General features: G+C 38.6%; 1 protein-coding gene across 3 annotated transcripts in view; it reads left to right on the forward strand.

Moving 5' to 3' along the window:
* The window catches only part of Sbp2 (SECIS-binding protein 2), a 33,146-nt gene that overhangs the window by 13,225 nt on the left and 2,002 nt on the right, over positions 1-17,919 (forward strand). For all 3 annotated transcript variants that reach the window (XM_070084863.1, XM_070084862.1, XM_070084861.1), the window contains exons 4-7: positions 4,409-4,541; positions 14,405-15,077; positions 15,632-15,748; positions 16,429-16,526. In XM_070084863.1, coding sequence (XP_069940964.1) covers positions 4,409-4,541; positions 14,405-15,077; positions 15,632-15,748; positions 16,429-16,526 — 1,021 coding nt within the window. The remainder of the gene's footprint in view (positions 1-4,408; positions 4,542-14,404; positions 15,078-15,631; positions 15,749-16,428; positions 16,527-17,919) is intronic.

Here is a 17,919-nt window from a genome sequence, read left to right on the forward strand (position 1 = left end):
CAGTGACTGGTGCCACTTAGTGGAGAGGTTTAACAACAGATCATCAGCAGAGTAACCTTTCCTGAAGCCATATTGACGATCACAAAGTAGTGAGTGGTAGTCAAAAAAATCTGTCATTTGTCTTGAGATTATTGTCTCAAGGATCTTACCAGTGATTGACAGGAGTGACACTGGTCTGTAGTTGCTGATTTCTGCTCTGCTCTTCTTTTTTGTGAACAGGGACTACATTTGCCTCTTTCCATGGAGAGGGCCATTTGCACTGTACTAGGCAGTGCTGAAAGATGCGAGTTAGAGGTGCTGCTAGCTGGTCTGCACATCTTCTCAACAATCTTGGGCTCAACTTGTCTGGGCCCACAGCCTTTTCTTGGTCAAGTGATTTAAGAAGGAAATGCACCTCCTCCTGCCTTATTGTCACCCCTGACAGTTTTGATACAGTTCTTGCAGCTAGCCAAGGAGGGTCCCTTGCTGGATCAGGAACTTGCATTTTGGTAGCAAAGTGTTCAGCAAAGAGGTCCGCTTTCTCTTGACTACTAGTAGAGGTGGTCCCATCCTGTCGATTTAGAGGTGGAATAAGTTCATCAGGCAGATAACCTTGTCTGTCCTTGACCAGGGACCACCAGGTTTTGGAGCCTACCCTACCTGATGCTAACTTTCTTTTAGTGTCCAACTCCCATTTAGCAATGGCCCACTTTTGAACATCACCCATATGCCTACAGGCTTGCATGTGCAAGTTCCTGTTATAGGTGGTAGGATGTCTCTTATACCTTCGCCATGTTTTGTACTTAGCAGTAGCAGCCTCTCTACAACGAAAGCCAAACCAAGGCTGATCTGTAGGCTTTGTCACATATTGCCGGTGAGGAATGTGTTCTTGTTGCAGATTAAGGATGTGTCCAGTGAAGGCTTTCACTTGGTTGTCAACATCCCCGGAGAAGAGCATTCCAGTCGGTGGTGGCGAGCTCAGAGCAAAGGGCTGGCCAATTACCTCTTTCCCATAGCCAGGTTGTGCGTGTGGACTCCTCACCTCGTTCTGTTGGGATCTTAAGTGTGGTAAAAACAGCCTTGTGGTCAGGCGATCCAACGTACCCGAGGGGTTGACAAGTGACTATGCCTTCTGCCAGATCACTCACTACTGGGTCAAGGGAGGAGCCAGAGATATGAGTAGGGAAATCAACAAAGTTTCTCATGTCAAACACTGCAAGAAGGTCATCAAAGTCCCTCTGTATAAGGTGCTGGTTGAGGTCACCAACAATTATAATATGTTGACAGTTGTGTTGTAGCAGAAGGGAGTCAATATTTTCCATTAGGAAGTTGATAGGGTCTGCATGTTGCCACTGAGGTCTGTACATTGCACATGCTAGTACAGAGGTACTAGTGTTTATACAGAGCTTGAAGAACATCATTTCAAGATGTGTAGGGTGGCAACATCTATGTGCTGGGCATGAACACTTTTAGAGAAGCACACAGCAACACCACCTCCTTGCCCTTGCCTGTCTCTTCTCATCCATGAGGTGTAGCCAGCAATTCTTGCAAAATTTTCTGGAGTCCTGTCATCCAAAAATGTTTCAACAACAGCTATCATGTCGGGACGTCCGAGTGTTCACAAAGCTATGTGAGCTCTCCAACATTAGTAATGAAACCTCTAATGTTGGCCGACAGGATGCTGATAGACTGGCTTCTCATGATGAAGTGGTCAGCTTGAGGTGGTGCGTGTGTAGGAATGTAAGGTGCCTGCCCTTGAGAGAGGTAGGGTACTGAGGCAGCTGCAGGGATGTAGGTCTGTGGTCTTGTATAAGGCCCAATCCCACCTGCTGGGCTGGGATAGGAGTAGCTGAGTGAGTGACGTGTGAGAGTGTTTACCAATTCAGAGATCCTGCTGGTTTGTTCTGAGAACAGGTCTCTAAACAGGTGGCCCTGTCTGTCAAGTTCCTTTTTCTTCCGACACTGGTCCTCCTCTCTCTCTCTTTCTCTCTCTCTCTCTTTCTCTCTCTCTCTCTCTTTCTCTCTCTCTCTCTCTCTTTCTCTCTCTCTCTCTCTCTCTCTCTCTCTCTCTCTCTCTCTCTCTCTCTCTCTCTCTCTCTCTCTCTCTCTCTCTCTCTCTCTCTCTCTCTCTCTCTCTCTCTCTCTCTCTCTCTCTCTCTCTCTCTCTCTCTCTCTCTCTCTCTCTCTCTCTCTCTCTTTCTCTCTCTCTCTCTCTCTCTCTCTCTTTCTCTCTCTCTCTCTCTCTCTCTCTCTCTCTCTCTCTTTCTCTCTCTCTCTCTCTCTCTCTCTCTCTCTCTCTCTCTCTCTCTCTCTCTCTCTCTCTCTCTCTCTCTCTCTCTCTCTCTCTCTCTCTCTCTCTCTCTCTCTCTCTCTCTCTCTCTCTCTCTCTCTCTCTCTCTCTCTCTCTCTCTCTCTCTCTCTCTCTCTCTCTCTCTCTCTCCCCTACTGTTCTTCCCCCATCCCTCTAGTTTGCTGGTGAAGCTGGGTGACCACCTCTGTGACTGCTGGGAAGATTTTTTTTGAAGTTTTCCAAGGAAGTAGATTTTGTTTGTATGTTTGAGTACACTAAAGTTACCCCCAAAGTTGCTGTAGTATATAAAGACGGAAATAAATGGTATAAAATACCGACACAATGGAAATATGAACACATATGCAGTATAATGTGATCCTTTATTGACTACATTTTGCCCACACAGTGGGCTTTTTCAAGTCACAAACAGATCTACCTGGGGTGGAAGGGATGCGAGTATTTATAGTCAGGTTCAGAATGCTGAGGTAAGGTGGAGAATGCTGCATCTGATGATGTACCGAGTGGGGTTAGAGTCTAAAATCTTGGGTAGCTTGGAAAGGAGATTGGATAAGTTTGTGAGCAGACCTACATAAGAACACAGGAATGGAAGAACACTGTAGAAGGTCTGCTCACAAGCTTATCCAATCTCCTTTCCAAGCTACCCAAAATTTTAGACTCTATAACCCCACTCGGTACATCATCAGATGCAGCATTCTCCACCTGACCTCAGCATTCTGAACCTGACTATAAATACTCGCGTCCCTTCCACCCCAGGTAGATCTGTTTGTGACTTGAAAAAGCCCACTGTGTGGGCGAAACGTAGTCAATAAAGGATCACATTATACTGCATATGTGTTTATATTTCCAGTATATAAAGACCCTGTACGAGGCATCTGGGAGAGGATTTGTTTAAAAATGTGGTAGTGTTTATACTGGGTCTTAGGCTGGATTTTTTAAGGATAGTCCAGTGAATTGTGAAATTGATAGTCTTGTTGTGTATCTGGAGCTGTAGGAAAGGGGATTTGTGTACATATATTTTTATAGGATATAAAATTGATTTTTATATATGCTTTAACCTACGTATTTTCATGGTAATAATAATGTGTTTTAAAATTACCCCTAGACCTTGCTGTGCCAGGAGTAAGAGGATAGTAACCCCCTCTCCTGTATTACTACATGTAAAAAGAAAAACTTTCATTTTTCTGTTTTAGGTTACTCTGCTTCGATGGGAGATGGCTGGTGCGTTTTAATTTTTTTTTCCCCGACCTGGTAATATATAGTGAACCTGATGATTTCAAAGGGGTGGTTACAGTCCCTCTTATTTTAACAGGACTTAGAAACGATTTTGGGCTATGGAAGTTTAAAATTAAGACCTGAGAAGTCTGTGTGAATGACTAAAAACCGTAGCAATGACATCTGTGTTTTGGTTTTTCTTTCAGTACCTCCGTAATTCTGTTGTAGTGGTTTAGCAGTTGTGGCAAGCATGATCTTCCAGTTTTAGAGCTGTGGTGGCTTGGGTTGTGCAGATTGTGCTGTTCCATAAAGTTTGTAATTTGAAGACTTACGATGTGGGATGTTAGGGCTACTGGTTTGTAATTTTTGGCTTGTGCTCTACTACCTTCCTTGTGCAAAGGAGCTAAGGCTGCCTGCTTTAAGGTTGCATGATTTATGGATGCATGCTTTAGGAGCTATGACTGCATGCTCTAAGCTGTTTTTCTCTAAAGAATACTGAGAGCTAGTCATGCCCAAAATGCTGTGTATATCTAGGTGAATGTTTTGAATGATGAAAGTTTTTTCTTTCGTTTTGGGTCACCTTGCCTCGGTGCGAAATGGCCGACTTGTTAAAAAAAAAAATCTAGGTTTTTACTCTGTACACAAATTGTTAATCCAAAGTTGTAATATCTGTGTACTATTTAAGTACTGTATCTCACATTTATCTCCTAACACCCCCATTTCACATCAGTTATTTTGCATATGTATACAGGTATGTCTGTAAAAAGCCCATGTATAGTATTTTGCATGATTATGTCCTTTAATTTGTTACCAACTGTGACTCTCTTTCTATTATCATTTGTTCATTAACTTTCACTTACAATTACAGTATTTTATCCACATACTGAGTCTTGAGTCCTGTTCCAGGCAAAAGGAGCTACACCTGTAAAACGTGGAAAGCAAAAAGAAGGCAAGCAAAAGAAAAAAATATCATGCCTAAAGAAATGCATGCAGAGAGCCCGTCAAATGGAGGTGGAGGCACTCTTATCTATACTTCAGGGTGAGTTATTAATTGTTAACCTTTAACCCTTAATGTGAAAGTATGTAAAAAAATGTAGATCTTCTTTCTTGTTTTACATTTGAAAATGTGTAAAAAAATATTTTATCTACATTTTTTTTTGTTATATTTGAAAATATGTAGATCTACTTTTGGAGCACTATGGATTTGAACGTTGATCTGTTTGGACCGTTTAAGGGTTAAACTGTGGGATCCCTGGAAAAAAATTCTTTGTGTGTGTGTGTGTGTGTGTGTGTGTGTGTGTGTGTGTGTGTGTGTGTGTGTGTGTGTGTGTGTGTGTGTGTGTACTCACCTAGTTGTACTCACCTAGTTGAGGTTGCGGGGGTCGAGTCCGAGCTCCTGGCCCCGCCTCTTCACTGATCGCTACTAGGTCACTCTCCCTGAACCGTGAGCTTTATCATACCTCTGCTTAAAGCTATGTATGGATCCTGCCTCCACTACATGTGTGTGTGTGTGTGTGTGTGTGTGTGTGTGTGTGTGTGTGTGTGTGTGTGTGTGTGTGTGTGTGCATGTGTGAGAGAGAGAGAGAGAGAGAGAGAGAGAGATAGATATAGATAGCTATAGATAGATATATAGATAGATATAGAGATAGATATAGATAGAGATAGATAGATAGATATAGAGATAGATATAGATAGAGATGTTGATAACTTTTGTTCAAGACTGAGGATTTTGTTCTCGAGTTGTGTCATCCTGGTGTCTTGTTTTGTTAGTGTCTCTCGAAGATTCATATTTTCAATAACTAAGTTGGAGATGCATGTCTTTAAGGTATCTGGATCGTTGGTCATACCTGAGAGACTACTTGGTAGGTTGAATCCGGGGAAGAGAGGGGAGGATGGGCTGGTGGCAGCCATGTTTGTTGTTATTGTTGTGGTGTCGCCTTGAGCGGTGGTGAGTGGGGTGGTTGCTGGGCCGGCGTCCTCCTGGCTACACTTGTTGAATAGTTGATTTTTCGGTGTTTTCTTGCTGGCCTTGGTGCTGTTTCCTCTTAGATTGCGCCTCATAATACTACAGGAATTGTTGTAGTTAAGAAGTTGTAGTTATACAAAGCTTAGGGTTACGTTGTTCGGCTGGCAGCAGGGTGTTGCTTTCGGTTTGTGGGCAGTCTTCCTTTGATCTCTAATATTTTCGATTTGTAGGTTTCACTGTTGGTAATCTTTGGTCATTCTGGGTGCTACGTTGGGTAGTGCAGTTTTGCTTGTAACTAGGTCATCATAGGAGCATTGGTGGCTCTGATAGTTGGAGAAAAGTACGGTAAGTGTTATGCTGTTAATGTTTCATTCATCATTTCCCATTATATTGTTTATGTACTACATGTATATTTCATGTAAAAATTTTTTTGTTTTAATACTTCTGAGTGTCAGAAACGGATTAATTGTATTTACATTATTTCTTATGGGGAAAATTGATTCGCAAATTGTAAATTTCGTTTATAGTAGCTCCTTCAGGAACAGATTAATTACGAAAAACGAGGGACCACTGTATTTAAAATACAGTATGTCATTTCGTATGTTAGGAATTGTGGCGGTGGCAGAGTTTGTTTGGAAATAGGACAAGATAGTCCTTCAATACGACGCTAATATCAGCTCTACAGTTTATTTATCTATCACAATTCATCTAATATGACATAATAAACAATATTAATAACATAGAAACATATCATATACTCTAGAATGAATAAAATATGTCATTTAGTACATCACGAGTGTTGCTGTGTTGGTGTTATTGGGTGTGTAAGGGCCACTGAGAGCATAAGCCTTACATAGTGGTGGTGATGGCGGCAGCAGAGGCGGTAGAGATGGAGGTGTTCTCAGTTGCCCTATATAACTCTAACAACATTGGAGGAGTTAGGTTCATGGTGTCCTTTTTCTATCGAATAATAGTTTAACTTACTTGCTACACTGTTAATCCTACACTTTATCGCTGGCTGGCGCTGTAGCCTTTATCGACTCATGCTGCTTTAGTATGGTACATATTGTAGAATCACTGAATCACTGAAGAAGGCACATTCTCCCCTCTCTCTTCCTCCACTTTGGTACTCTGCTATGAGTTCTTTCTTAAATTCTATAGTCTTTCTCACCTTTACCAAAGGGCTGGCACTAGTACAATATTTTACAATGTTTTCATGTGTTTTATGATTGTTCATAGTTCAGTAGGTTAAGGAAGCAGTATTGTTAGGCTAAGTAAATGGTATTATTATATTTCCCTACAATCTGTTTGTGCACCAGACATTTGTGATTTTTCAACATTCACAAGGTTCTTGATCCCCTAATCCTTGTGAATGTGGAGGGAAATCTGTACATAATTATCAGAGTACGTTCATATAAAATATGCAATAACTTTAACCCTTTCAGGGTCGGCAGGCCCTCTCCTAAACTTGTTTTCAGGGTCGAAAATTTTTCGAAAAAAAAAAAAAAAAATTCTTATGAAATGGTAGAGAACCTTTTCCCAATCATAATGACACCAAAAGTATGAAATTTGATGGAAAACTTACCGAATTATGCTCTTGCGAAGTTAGCCGTCTTGATGTTTACGCTTCGGCGATTTCGGCCACTTTGAGTTCTATTTTGGGCCAATTCCAATGTACCAGTCGACAAAAAAAATAACTATTTCACTAGAACTCCATTTGTTCTATCGAATGAGTACAAGAAACCATCCATTTACCGATTTCAACTATCCAGTAAAGTGGTCAGAAATTGGCAATTTTGCCAATTTCACACAAATTTCAAAAGATGCTAATTCCCAAATATGGTCCAGAATAAGCAAGACAAGCATTCCTGGCACTAAAATAACAATTTTTCTGTTCATTAGTCATGTCCCCATGCCTCTCTTACATTCCTTTTGCTTATTCTCACAAAAAAATAGAAGATTTACTGTTATGCAGACTTCTGCATTAGTGTAGAAATGGTATAAATAATATTAGCGCACTTGTGAAAGAATATTAGACTCGCCAGTTGATGTGTATTGGACGTGTGGCATGATTTGTTTACTTTTGAACTTTGGCAAAAATCGAACATGTCTGCTACTTTGAGCTCAATTTCAAGGCACTTTTCTTTGTGAAACCAATCAAAATCATCTCAATTTCTGTAAGATGTCTTCCATTCTATAAAATGAGACCAGGAAAACTACAATACAACCATACATACCATACGAAAATACAGTGCAAAGTTGCTGTTTTAAACCTAAAACATGGTCAAAGTTTTTTTTTTCTCATTATGCACTGTGTACTGCAGAATTTTTTTATACTGTGCACACTGACCACATAGACCCATTCTTTTATATGTAGAGCTGCCAGCTCTCCCTCGCTAGATTTGAAGAAGCTAGAATTTATGCGTACTAGTACGGCACCAACCCTGGCATGCAAGCCGTACTAGTATGGCACCAACCCTGAATGGGTTAAAACACTTGAAATTTTGGAAAGTTTCCAGACATAATGGAGAGATGTGCTCACGGAGAATGTAGACAAACCAGGTGGCGTGTGGTGACCATATTAGAAAGTCGGGTAGGGGGAGCCATATAGCAAGTTTTGGTCATAATTTGAAATGTCCACATTAGCGGAATGCTGTAAGATGAAATGCCATAAAGCGGGGCCCTACTGTACTGTATAACTGATTTTTTTACTTTATATTTTTTACTATTTTGGTCTTCTAAAGCAATGTAAAATGAATACAGTATTTATAATACATGTATTACAATTGTTTTGGAGTGTAATACTCCTCAAAACATGGAAATTATTCACATTGACTTTACTGGGTTATCCTGGGTTCAATACACTTAGTGTGCTTTGTGGCTGAATTTGACGTTTAGTATCATGAAATTGTAATAAATTTGGAATGAATAAGTCATCCTTGTGCAACTTCCACACCCTGTTTGCTGGTAGGAAGCTGGTGGTGGAACAACAATAGTGTTTTTGTGTAAACATCAGTGTTTAACCCCTTGACTGTCGCAACCCCAAATCCTGAGGTGTCTCCTGGTGTCGCAGAATTTCCAAAAAAAAAAAAAAATTTTTCTTATAAAATGATAAAGAATCTTTTCCTGATTGTAATGACATAAAAAGAACAAAATTTGATGGAAAACTGACGGAATTACGCTATTGCGAAGTTAGCTACCTTGGCGATATTTACGAATAGACGATTTTGCCCACTTTGAGAGCTATTTTCGGCTAATTCCATTGTTCCAGTCGACCAAACTCATAGCTATTTCTTTAGAACTCCATTTTTTCTATCGATTAAGTACAAGAAACTGCCCATTTACCAATTTCAACTACCCAATAACATGGTCAGAAATTTGCAATTTGGCCTATTTGACGAGAATTAAAAAATATGCCCATTTCAAAATAGGGTCCAGAATGAACAATGCAGACATTCCTGGCTCTAAAATAACATTTTCTTTGTTCATCAGTCACGTCTCCAGGCCCCTCTGATATTACTCTTGCTTTCTATTTTGATTTTTTATTCAAACAAAAAATAGAAGATTTACTGTTATGCAGACTACTGCAGTATTGTAATAATTGTATAAATAATGTCAACCCATTCATGACTGCATATTCGAATGGCTACTTGGACATTTATTGGAAAATGACATCATTTGTTTACTTTTGAACATCAGCAAAAATCAAACATTTCCCCTACTTTGAGCTCCATTTCAAGGTTCTTTTTCATAGTAGAACCAATCAAAATCACCTCTATTTCTATATGTTTTCCATTCTATCAAATGAGACCAAGAAAACAAGAATTCAACCATAAATTTTATTTATTTATTATCACACTGGCCGATTCCCACCAAGGCAGGGTGGCCCGAAAAAGAAAAACTTTCACCATCATTCACTCCATCACTGTCTTGCCAGAAGGGTGCTTTACACTACAGTTTTTAAACTGCAACATTAACACCCCTCCTTCAGAGTGCAGGCACTGTACTTCCCATCTCTAGGACTCAAGTCCGGCCTGCCGGTTTCCCTGAACCCCTTCATAAATGTTACTTTGCTCACACTCCAACAGCACGTCAAGTATTAAAAACCATTTGTCTCCATTCACTCCTATCAAACACGCTCACGCATGCCTGCTGGAAGTCCAAGCCCCTCGCACACAAAACCTCCTTTACCCCCTCCCTCCAACCTTTCCTAGGCCGACCCCTACCCCGCCTTCCTTCCACTACAGACTGATACACTCTTGAAGTTATTCTGTTTCGCTCCATTCTCTCCACTTGTCCGAACCACCTCAACAACCCTTCCTCAGCCCTCTGGACAACAGTTTTGGTAATCCTGCACCTCCTCCTAACTTCCAAACTACGAATTCTCTGCATTATATTCACACCACACATTGCTCTCAGACATGACATCTCCACTGCCTCCAGCCTTCTCCTTGCTGCAACATTCATCACCCATGCTTCACACCCATATAAGAGCGTTGGTAAAACTATACTCTCATACATTCCCCTCTTTGCCTCCAAGGACAAAGTTCTTTGTCTCCACAGACTCCTAAGTGCACGACTCACCCTTTTCCCCTCATCAATTCTATGATTCACCTCATCTTTCATAGACCCATCCACTGACACGTCCACTCCCAAATATAAATACTATACGAAAATAGACCACAAAGTCGGCATTTTAATTAAAAAAAATGGTCAGTTTTTTTTCTCATTATGCACTGCGTGCTGCAGGATTTTTTTTATATGGTGCACACTGACCACACAGACCCATTCTTTCACATGTGGGCATACCAGCTTTCTCCTGCTTGATTTGAAGCCGCTAGAATTTATGAGTATATATACGTCAAAAACAGTGGCTCGTAAGACGTATATATACGACCAGAACAGTCAAAGGGTTAAACTGGGCACTCTGTACACCAGCTGTTATGTGCGACATGAGACCTCTCATTGCCTACTTGTCATTTTGGTACAGTATGCTTCTGTACACTGCCATCACAAATTATTGAATGTAAACAAACTACATGTACTAACAGCATACGTACAATTGGTAGTTAACTAAGAGTTATTACTCCTTTTGTATTGTGTTTTTTGTTTTTGTAATGCTGTTTTGACCATTTTGGAACACTTTTGACTCTAAAACTGTCTGATTTAGGGTGAAATGACATGAAGTTGAGGTAATTTTTGACTTAAAACACACTTCAACATTTTTAACGTGGAAAATAGGGTTAAATATGTTTCCATAATACAAGTTTTCATGTTGCGAGCCATCGTGTAAGACACATTAATCTTGTATCTCAGTGGATTGCCATAATGTTATCCAAAGTAACATTGCTATGGCTTTTTAGTGCATGATAGGATGTAATCATTTGAAAGCAGCTACTGCTAGTACTGTAGTGTTGCTCTGGGAATAGTCACCTTGCAGAGTACCTCCCATTTTCCTGTTGATTTATTTAATTTTATTCTAAACTGTAGCACTGTTTCTGAGGGTAATTTTTTTTTTTGTAAAATATTTTGCGCCGTCATACCCCAAATTGCAGTGTCCTATACACAGTTCCAGTGGCGGCTCGTGACTAAAATTAGTGGAGATGCTGCTTCAGAAAATTTTTAGCCATTGTTTTAATATTGTGTGAAATAAAAGAACCGAAAAAACTATGAATTAAACAAAATAGCTGGAAGCATAATAATCATCTAATTCTACACTTCTATCACATTTAAGAATATGGTACATAGTTTTTAAGCGCAACACATGTCGCTGAGTCAAAAAGAAACACTACCTTACACTTGCACAACAGGGTTGGCACTGCATCAGTGACAGTGCTCTCTCTACCTAGTGTGCAGCATCTTATCTCTGACATGTTTACATGCTCACAACAACCAAACACTGAGTTACTGGAACTGTGAACCGCACAGTTCCATACAAGGATTTTTGCAATTTTTTCATGTACTAGGAGATGGCAACTGACATTAAGCTTAAGAATTATGTAATGTACAAGTATAAATATATAGTCTGACTTGAGTACTGGAAATGGGAAGTACAATGCCTGCACTTTAAAGGAGGGGTTTGGGATATTGGCAGTTTGGAGGGATATGTTATATATCTTTATATATACTTCTGAACTGTTGTATCTGGGCACCTCTGCTAAGACAGTGATTATGTATGAGTGAGGTGAAAGTGTTGAATGATGATGAAAGTATTTTCTTTTTGGGAATTTTCTTTCTTTTTGGGTCACCTTGCCTTGATGGGAGATGGCCGACTTGTTAAAAAAAAAAAGAAAGAATTATAGAAAAAAAAGACTCATTATGTTGAATGTTATTGATTATATTGAGTGAAAAAAGGGGGTGCTGCAGTTCTGCAGTGCCTTTACACGAGCCGCCACTGCACAGTTCTTAATTTTTCACATATAAAGTAAATACTGTACTGTACTTTGTTATACCTGTCATATGCAGACCATGTGAATAATATTTCAGAATCTCTTGTGTTCTTTGTAACATGGATTTGTCATATCAAGATAGAGCAATCCCTCTAAATTTGCAGCAACTGCATTGACAAATTTCAGCAGTTTGTGGCATTTTCTTATAAATGACCTTGCAATGAATTTCTAACAATAACAGCTGTTTATAAATAATTTTCATGTGAAATGCATTTTTGTGCTGGCAAAATATTGATACCAGTACTTTGCCAGTATAAAAAATGCATTTCTTGATATATTTTATATAAACAAACATGAGCATACCATACATTCACATAATGATCATATGAAAAAAAGGAAAAAAAGAATTCATTTGGTTCAGAAAATAATTGAGAAAAAATATTTAATATTTCTTTTAGTCTCCTTGATTACCTCCCAGCAAGGCAGTGTGACCTCAGAAAAAGGAAACATGCACCATGGGTGTACAAGGTATGGTGATACCGACATTCATAATAGAACTTATCGGCCTTATTTGGGTTTGGGTGTAAAAAGAGGGAGTAAAAGATTACAGTGGAGAATAGAGAGTTATTTAAGGATTTAAAAATCTTCAATACAAACACAAAAGGAATAAAAGATTGGCTGTCAATCTTGCTGATACTGCATTTCTTGTAAACCATCCTCTATATAGCACAGTGCTAGAATAAATAAAAACGATCCACATTTCTTGACTTATTTAAAAAAAGTTAACACATATACAAAATGATCATTTGTAGAAAAGGGATGCATTTAGCTTAAAACCAGTCATGAAAAAAATCAGTTTGATAGTATTTGAAGTTCATTTGATGGTGTTTTAGGATTCTTGATTCTGCGAGATCTTATGAATGTATCCCCATGAATTTGGAGGGATTACTGCATAAATATTGAAGTTATAATTACAGGTCATCAGTTATCTGGCAGTTGGTTGTTTGACTTTGATCATTATATGGTGGTCTTGTTCAGTCTAGCAAATTATACAAAAAAAAAAAAAAATGCACAAAACAAATGAACTACAATGGAACCTTGGTTTTCGTCATTAATTCGTTCCAGAAAGTGACGAAAACCGAATTCGACAAAAACTGAACCAATATTTCCCGTAAGAAATACAGCCTCTCCTCACTTAATGACGGAGTTCCATTACTAAGACCATGTCGTTAAACGAATTTATCACTAAGTGAGGAGCATACTATAATTGTAGTGAGTTTGTGTCAACCATCTTTGATATTGTTGTAATGTCACCTTTGCACCATTTATAACATTTCTGGTATATTTTTAAATATTTATACAGTAGTGTACTGTATATTGAATTATATAGAATAAGGAAATCGGCTCTAATATACATTATTTAGGTATAAATACCGGTCAGAGAGCCCATTGTAAGTCTGAGGCGTTGGTAAACGAATACGTCGCTAAGTGAGGAGAGGCTGTAATGTAAATCCTAATCCGTTCCAGACACCCAAAAGTATTAACAAAAAATACATTTTATAGAGAATATAGTTTTACATAAAGAAAACAATAAGAAATAAATATAAAGAACTAATGAAATGAATAAATGAACATTTAATATCACTTTTACCTGTATTGAAGACTTGTTGGTGTATGGAAGATGCAAGAAGGGGAGAGGGAGGAGAGATAATTAGTTGGAAGGGGAATCCCCCTCCATAAGGACTTCAGGTATCAAGTCCGTATCCGGGGTTACTTCCCTGATTTGTCTTTTACTCTCACTGGACCCCTGTCACACAAAAAATCTGTCCAGAGAGGTCTGTTTCTGGCATCTCTTTAAGATTTGCCTAAAATGGGACAAGGCATTGTCATTGAACATGTTGCAGACACAGCATGCAACAGCTTTGTTAGGGTGATATATCTCCACAAAACTTTGCAACTCACTCCACTTTGCACACATGCTCTTCCCTGTGGTCGTCCACCAACTCTTCCACATCCTGGCCACTCACATCCAACCCTGTACTTTGCTACAAGTTCTTTTTTGAATTCTGTTGTGTTTCTCGCCTTCTTTATCACAGGGCTGGCACTTGGAACTTTCTTTGGCCCCATGGTGGCTTATTTGGCAGTCGCACTCAATAAACAAACACAAACAAAAATGAATTGTTACGAAATGTTTCGGATGAACGTGCAGGGGAATGCTCACTCGATGGGAAATAAAACCAAACTGACTCAGAATGCGTGGGATGCTTTGTGTGGGCACAGGAAGGAAGACATGTTCGGTACGGCAGACTGATGAAAACCGAGGTGATAAATGAAAACTGGGACAAAATTTTTACGAAAAAGGTTGTCAAAAACCAAATTCAACGAAAACTAGGGAAAACGAAAACCAAGGTTCCACTGTATAAAAAAATTATTTGATCTTCAAATGTTGAAAATCTTTACCTACCCAGAAGGGGCTGGATAATCAATGGTCTACTTCTTAACACATTTTGTACTCAAATTCTATCTGTAATATTTTTCCCTTTTCAGAAGCCAAGAGAGCTCAAGAAAGAGCAGATAAACAGGAAATTACGCTTTCACAAACTCTTCCAGAGCCAGAAGTAATGTGCTTGGAGACCAACAAGGAATTGAGAAGAATGGCTTCTGCATTAGATATAGCTAGCAATGAAGGAACATTCATAAGTGAACAAGATAAATTGGATAAAAATGGTGCAGAAAGCAATGTAGATAATAATGATGAGCAGAAAGAGAAGTGCTCAAAGGCTATGTCTTCTGAATTAAGTTATAATGAAAAGAGTGACAGTGGAGGTGGAAAAGTTGTAATAGGTGTGTGTGAACTCGCTGAAGAAATGCTAAATGGAAAATGTGAGCCAGAAACACAGGATGAAGTGAAGGAAAATGCTGAAATGATAGTGACAACAGACATGACTCAGACAGACAAACAGAAACTAGACTCAGATCTGACTACTATGAAAGACACTACAAAAGTGACAGAATCTTCAGCAACAGCACAAATTATAGACACTGCTGAGGTAGAAAAAGCTGTGCAAGATCATGAAAAAACAGAGACTAATGAACCAGTTGTTCCAGTAGGGAATATTATTGACAGTCATAGTGATCCAGAGACATCTAAAAAGTTATCTAGTCTTGCAGAAGAGTTAAAAGCACTGCAAAACCCTATTCATAAGAAAAAATTTAGAGAGTAAGTAGTATTTTGAAAATCATTTATTTTTTATTAACCCTTAACCGGTCCAAAGAGATTGACGTTCAAATTCGTATTGCTACAAAAGTAGATCTACTTTTTTTTACATATTTTCAAATATAGCAAAAAAAATGTAGATAAAAGTTTTTTACATGTTTTCAAATGTAAAACAAAAAAGAAGATCTACATTTTTTTACATAATTTCAGATGTTGAAAAAACGTATATATGCGTTTGGACCGTTTAAGGGTTAATAACAGTTGAGTCAGGTAATCCTGACTGGAAGTACATTAAACCTTTGATTTAATGGACTAATAGGAAGGCCGGGGGAAGAGGTTGGTAGCTGATAATTACAGTTGTGGTAAATAAAGAGGAGATTGTTATGACCCATTTGTAACAGTAAAGGACAATTCAGAGAAAAACAAACTTTGTCTGTTGTTTTTGAATTGGAAGAACTGATTACTTTTTGTTTTCCATGTGCTGTATGTTCCTTAAGGTTTCAGTGCTTGCGATGAATGCAATAATAATAATAAAATATTGTAATTTTTATTTCTAGGTACTGTGATCATGTTATCACTGAAGATGTAGATCGGGTTACTCAGCAGTTGGTGGAAAGTTTAGTGAAGTTCCAGGAGCGTCATTATAAACGAGATCCAACTAAAGCTCGTATTAGGTAAGTTAACCTTTATTGTTAGAAAGTTTATTTAGGTACAGGTACACATAAGTACAATTATCATACATACTGAGGGCAATATGTGGTGTGAATATTATGCAAAGAATCTGTAGCTTGGAGATTAGAAGGAGATGCAGGATTTCTAAAGGTATTATCTAGAGGGCTGAGGAGGGATTGTTAAGTTGGTTCAGACATGTAGATAGGCTGGAACGAAATAAATTAACTTGCAGTTAGTTAGCTGGACTTGAGTCCTGGGAGGTACAGTGCCTGTGCTCTGAAGAGGAGTGGAGATATGTTGCAGCTTTTGAATTATAGTGTATGCATGTTTCTGGCAAGTCAGTGATGTAATAAGTGATGATAAAAGTGTTTCTTCTTTTTTGGGTCACTGCCTCGGTGGGAAATGCCCAGCGTATAAATTAAAAAATTAGTCTAACGTGTGTAAATTACCCTGGATAACCCCAAAAAGCTATCCAAAATGACTTATTTGTACTAATTTATAATGGCTGGTTTGTTACTCATTAAGGAGCTTAATGAACACTTCCTTTGTGGTTTATAATGATCTGTTGAAAATTCATAATCATTCAGAACCCTTATTGCAGTCATTCCACACATTTAATTTTCAAGTATTTGTCTAATTTTATTCTAATATCTTTCTTTTTCTTTAATTAAACAAATTTCAGACGAAGATTTGTATGTGGTCTTAAGGAAACAACCAAACTGATGGGGAAAATGTCATGTATCATCGTAGCGCCTGACATTCAAAGAAGCAAAGGACCAGGTAAATTAGTATCTTTAATTCTTGTGCTCACCCAAAACTCTTGGAAGATGTGCACCCACATTTAAAGGTTGTGTTTTCACCACCAAACAATTGAGGACTTGTTAAGACAAATAAGTGCATCTACAGGAGAGTCCTGCTTATACAGCAGGTAAGGTTCTGGGCTACTGGTGTAAAGCGAAAATCAATGTAACGGTCTTTTTCACTTTCAAATGCACATAGAAACCTGATAACATGTTTACACTATCATGTATTAAGAGAGCAGTAGAACTAGGTCTAAAAAATGTACATAGATTGCACAAATTATTCACCCTAAAATATTTTCATCCTTAGCTTATAGTGAGTGGCGAATATATTTATTGTAGGAAGTCTGAATAAGTGAAGAATGGGTATAATTGAAAACTGCTGCATTAACAAAATGCTGTAAAGTGAAGTGCTGTAAAGTGGGGCCCGTCTGTACAGATGAAAAAGTGATGTGGGAACTCATTGGAGCGATGGACACTTGACTCAGTGCTTGGAGTGCCCCAATGGGGATTAAATACAGGCTGGGGAGAATTGTAGTCTGGTGTGTGATGAATAACCTCACAGACTTTTCCTCTGTTGAGAGTCAGGTCTAGTAAATTGTTAAACTGGCAAGGAGATATCCAGGTGAGGGCTTTGAAGATATGCTAGATGTAAGTGAGCTCTTAGAACAGTGGTTCTTAACCTGTTTTGGGTTGTGCCTTATATTGCAGTTTGTCTCATCTCCACACCCCTTCCTTCCTTCATATAAAATTCTAAATTTAAAATATTCCTCTTTATTTAAACAAGAAATTGAAAAACTAGTTTTCACTCTTAACCTCATTATTTTAAACAATTCAAAAAGAGCCTGCTTAAGGAGCAAATCACAACTACACAACATATGAAGTGAGAACACATTTGGTGATATATTTGACACTGCTTCTAAGCTACTAGATCCCAAATAAGTGGGCACCTGCAGTGCACAAGACTTTCCTCCTCGTTCACAAAAAATCCAAATAAGGACATGTAAGTACATGTTAAGGTCACTTCTTATTTTTGCACCTCCTAACCCCAGAAATTATTTGTAAAAATAAGGATTTTTATTACTATTGTCTTAGAAGATAAGGGAGAAAGAAGTCCAGAGGAAATGTTGGCAGAGATCAATGCCCATATACTAGGGAGGCAGACAAGAGATGAAAATAAGGAAGAGACTGAAAAAAAACAAAAATTAACACTGCCACAGTTATGTGAGTAGTTCCATGTTGCTGCTAATCTAGCATACTTTTTTGCTTAACAAGATCCTGACGCATCCAGAAACACTACTCTGAAGTGGGGGTCTGGAGCAACTGATGATGCCTTACCATCAACAGTATAAAATACTGCTCAGTAAATAGAC

Source organism: Cherax quadricarinatus, chromosome 14, assembly GCF_038502225.1.
Source record: "Cherax quadricarinatus isolate ZL_2023a chromosome 14, ASM3850222v1, whole genome shotgun sequence".
NCBI lineage: Eukaryota > Metazoa > Arthropoda > Malacostraca > Decapoda > Parastacidae > Cherax > Cherax quadricarinatus.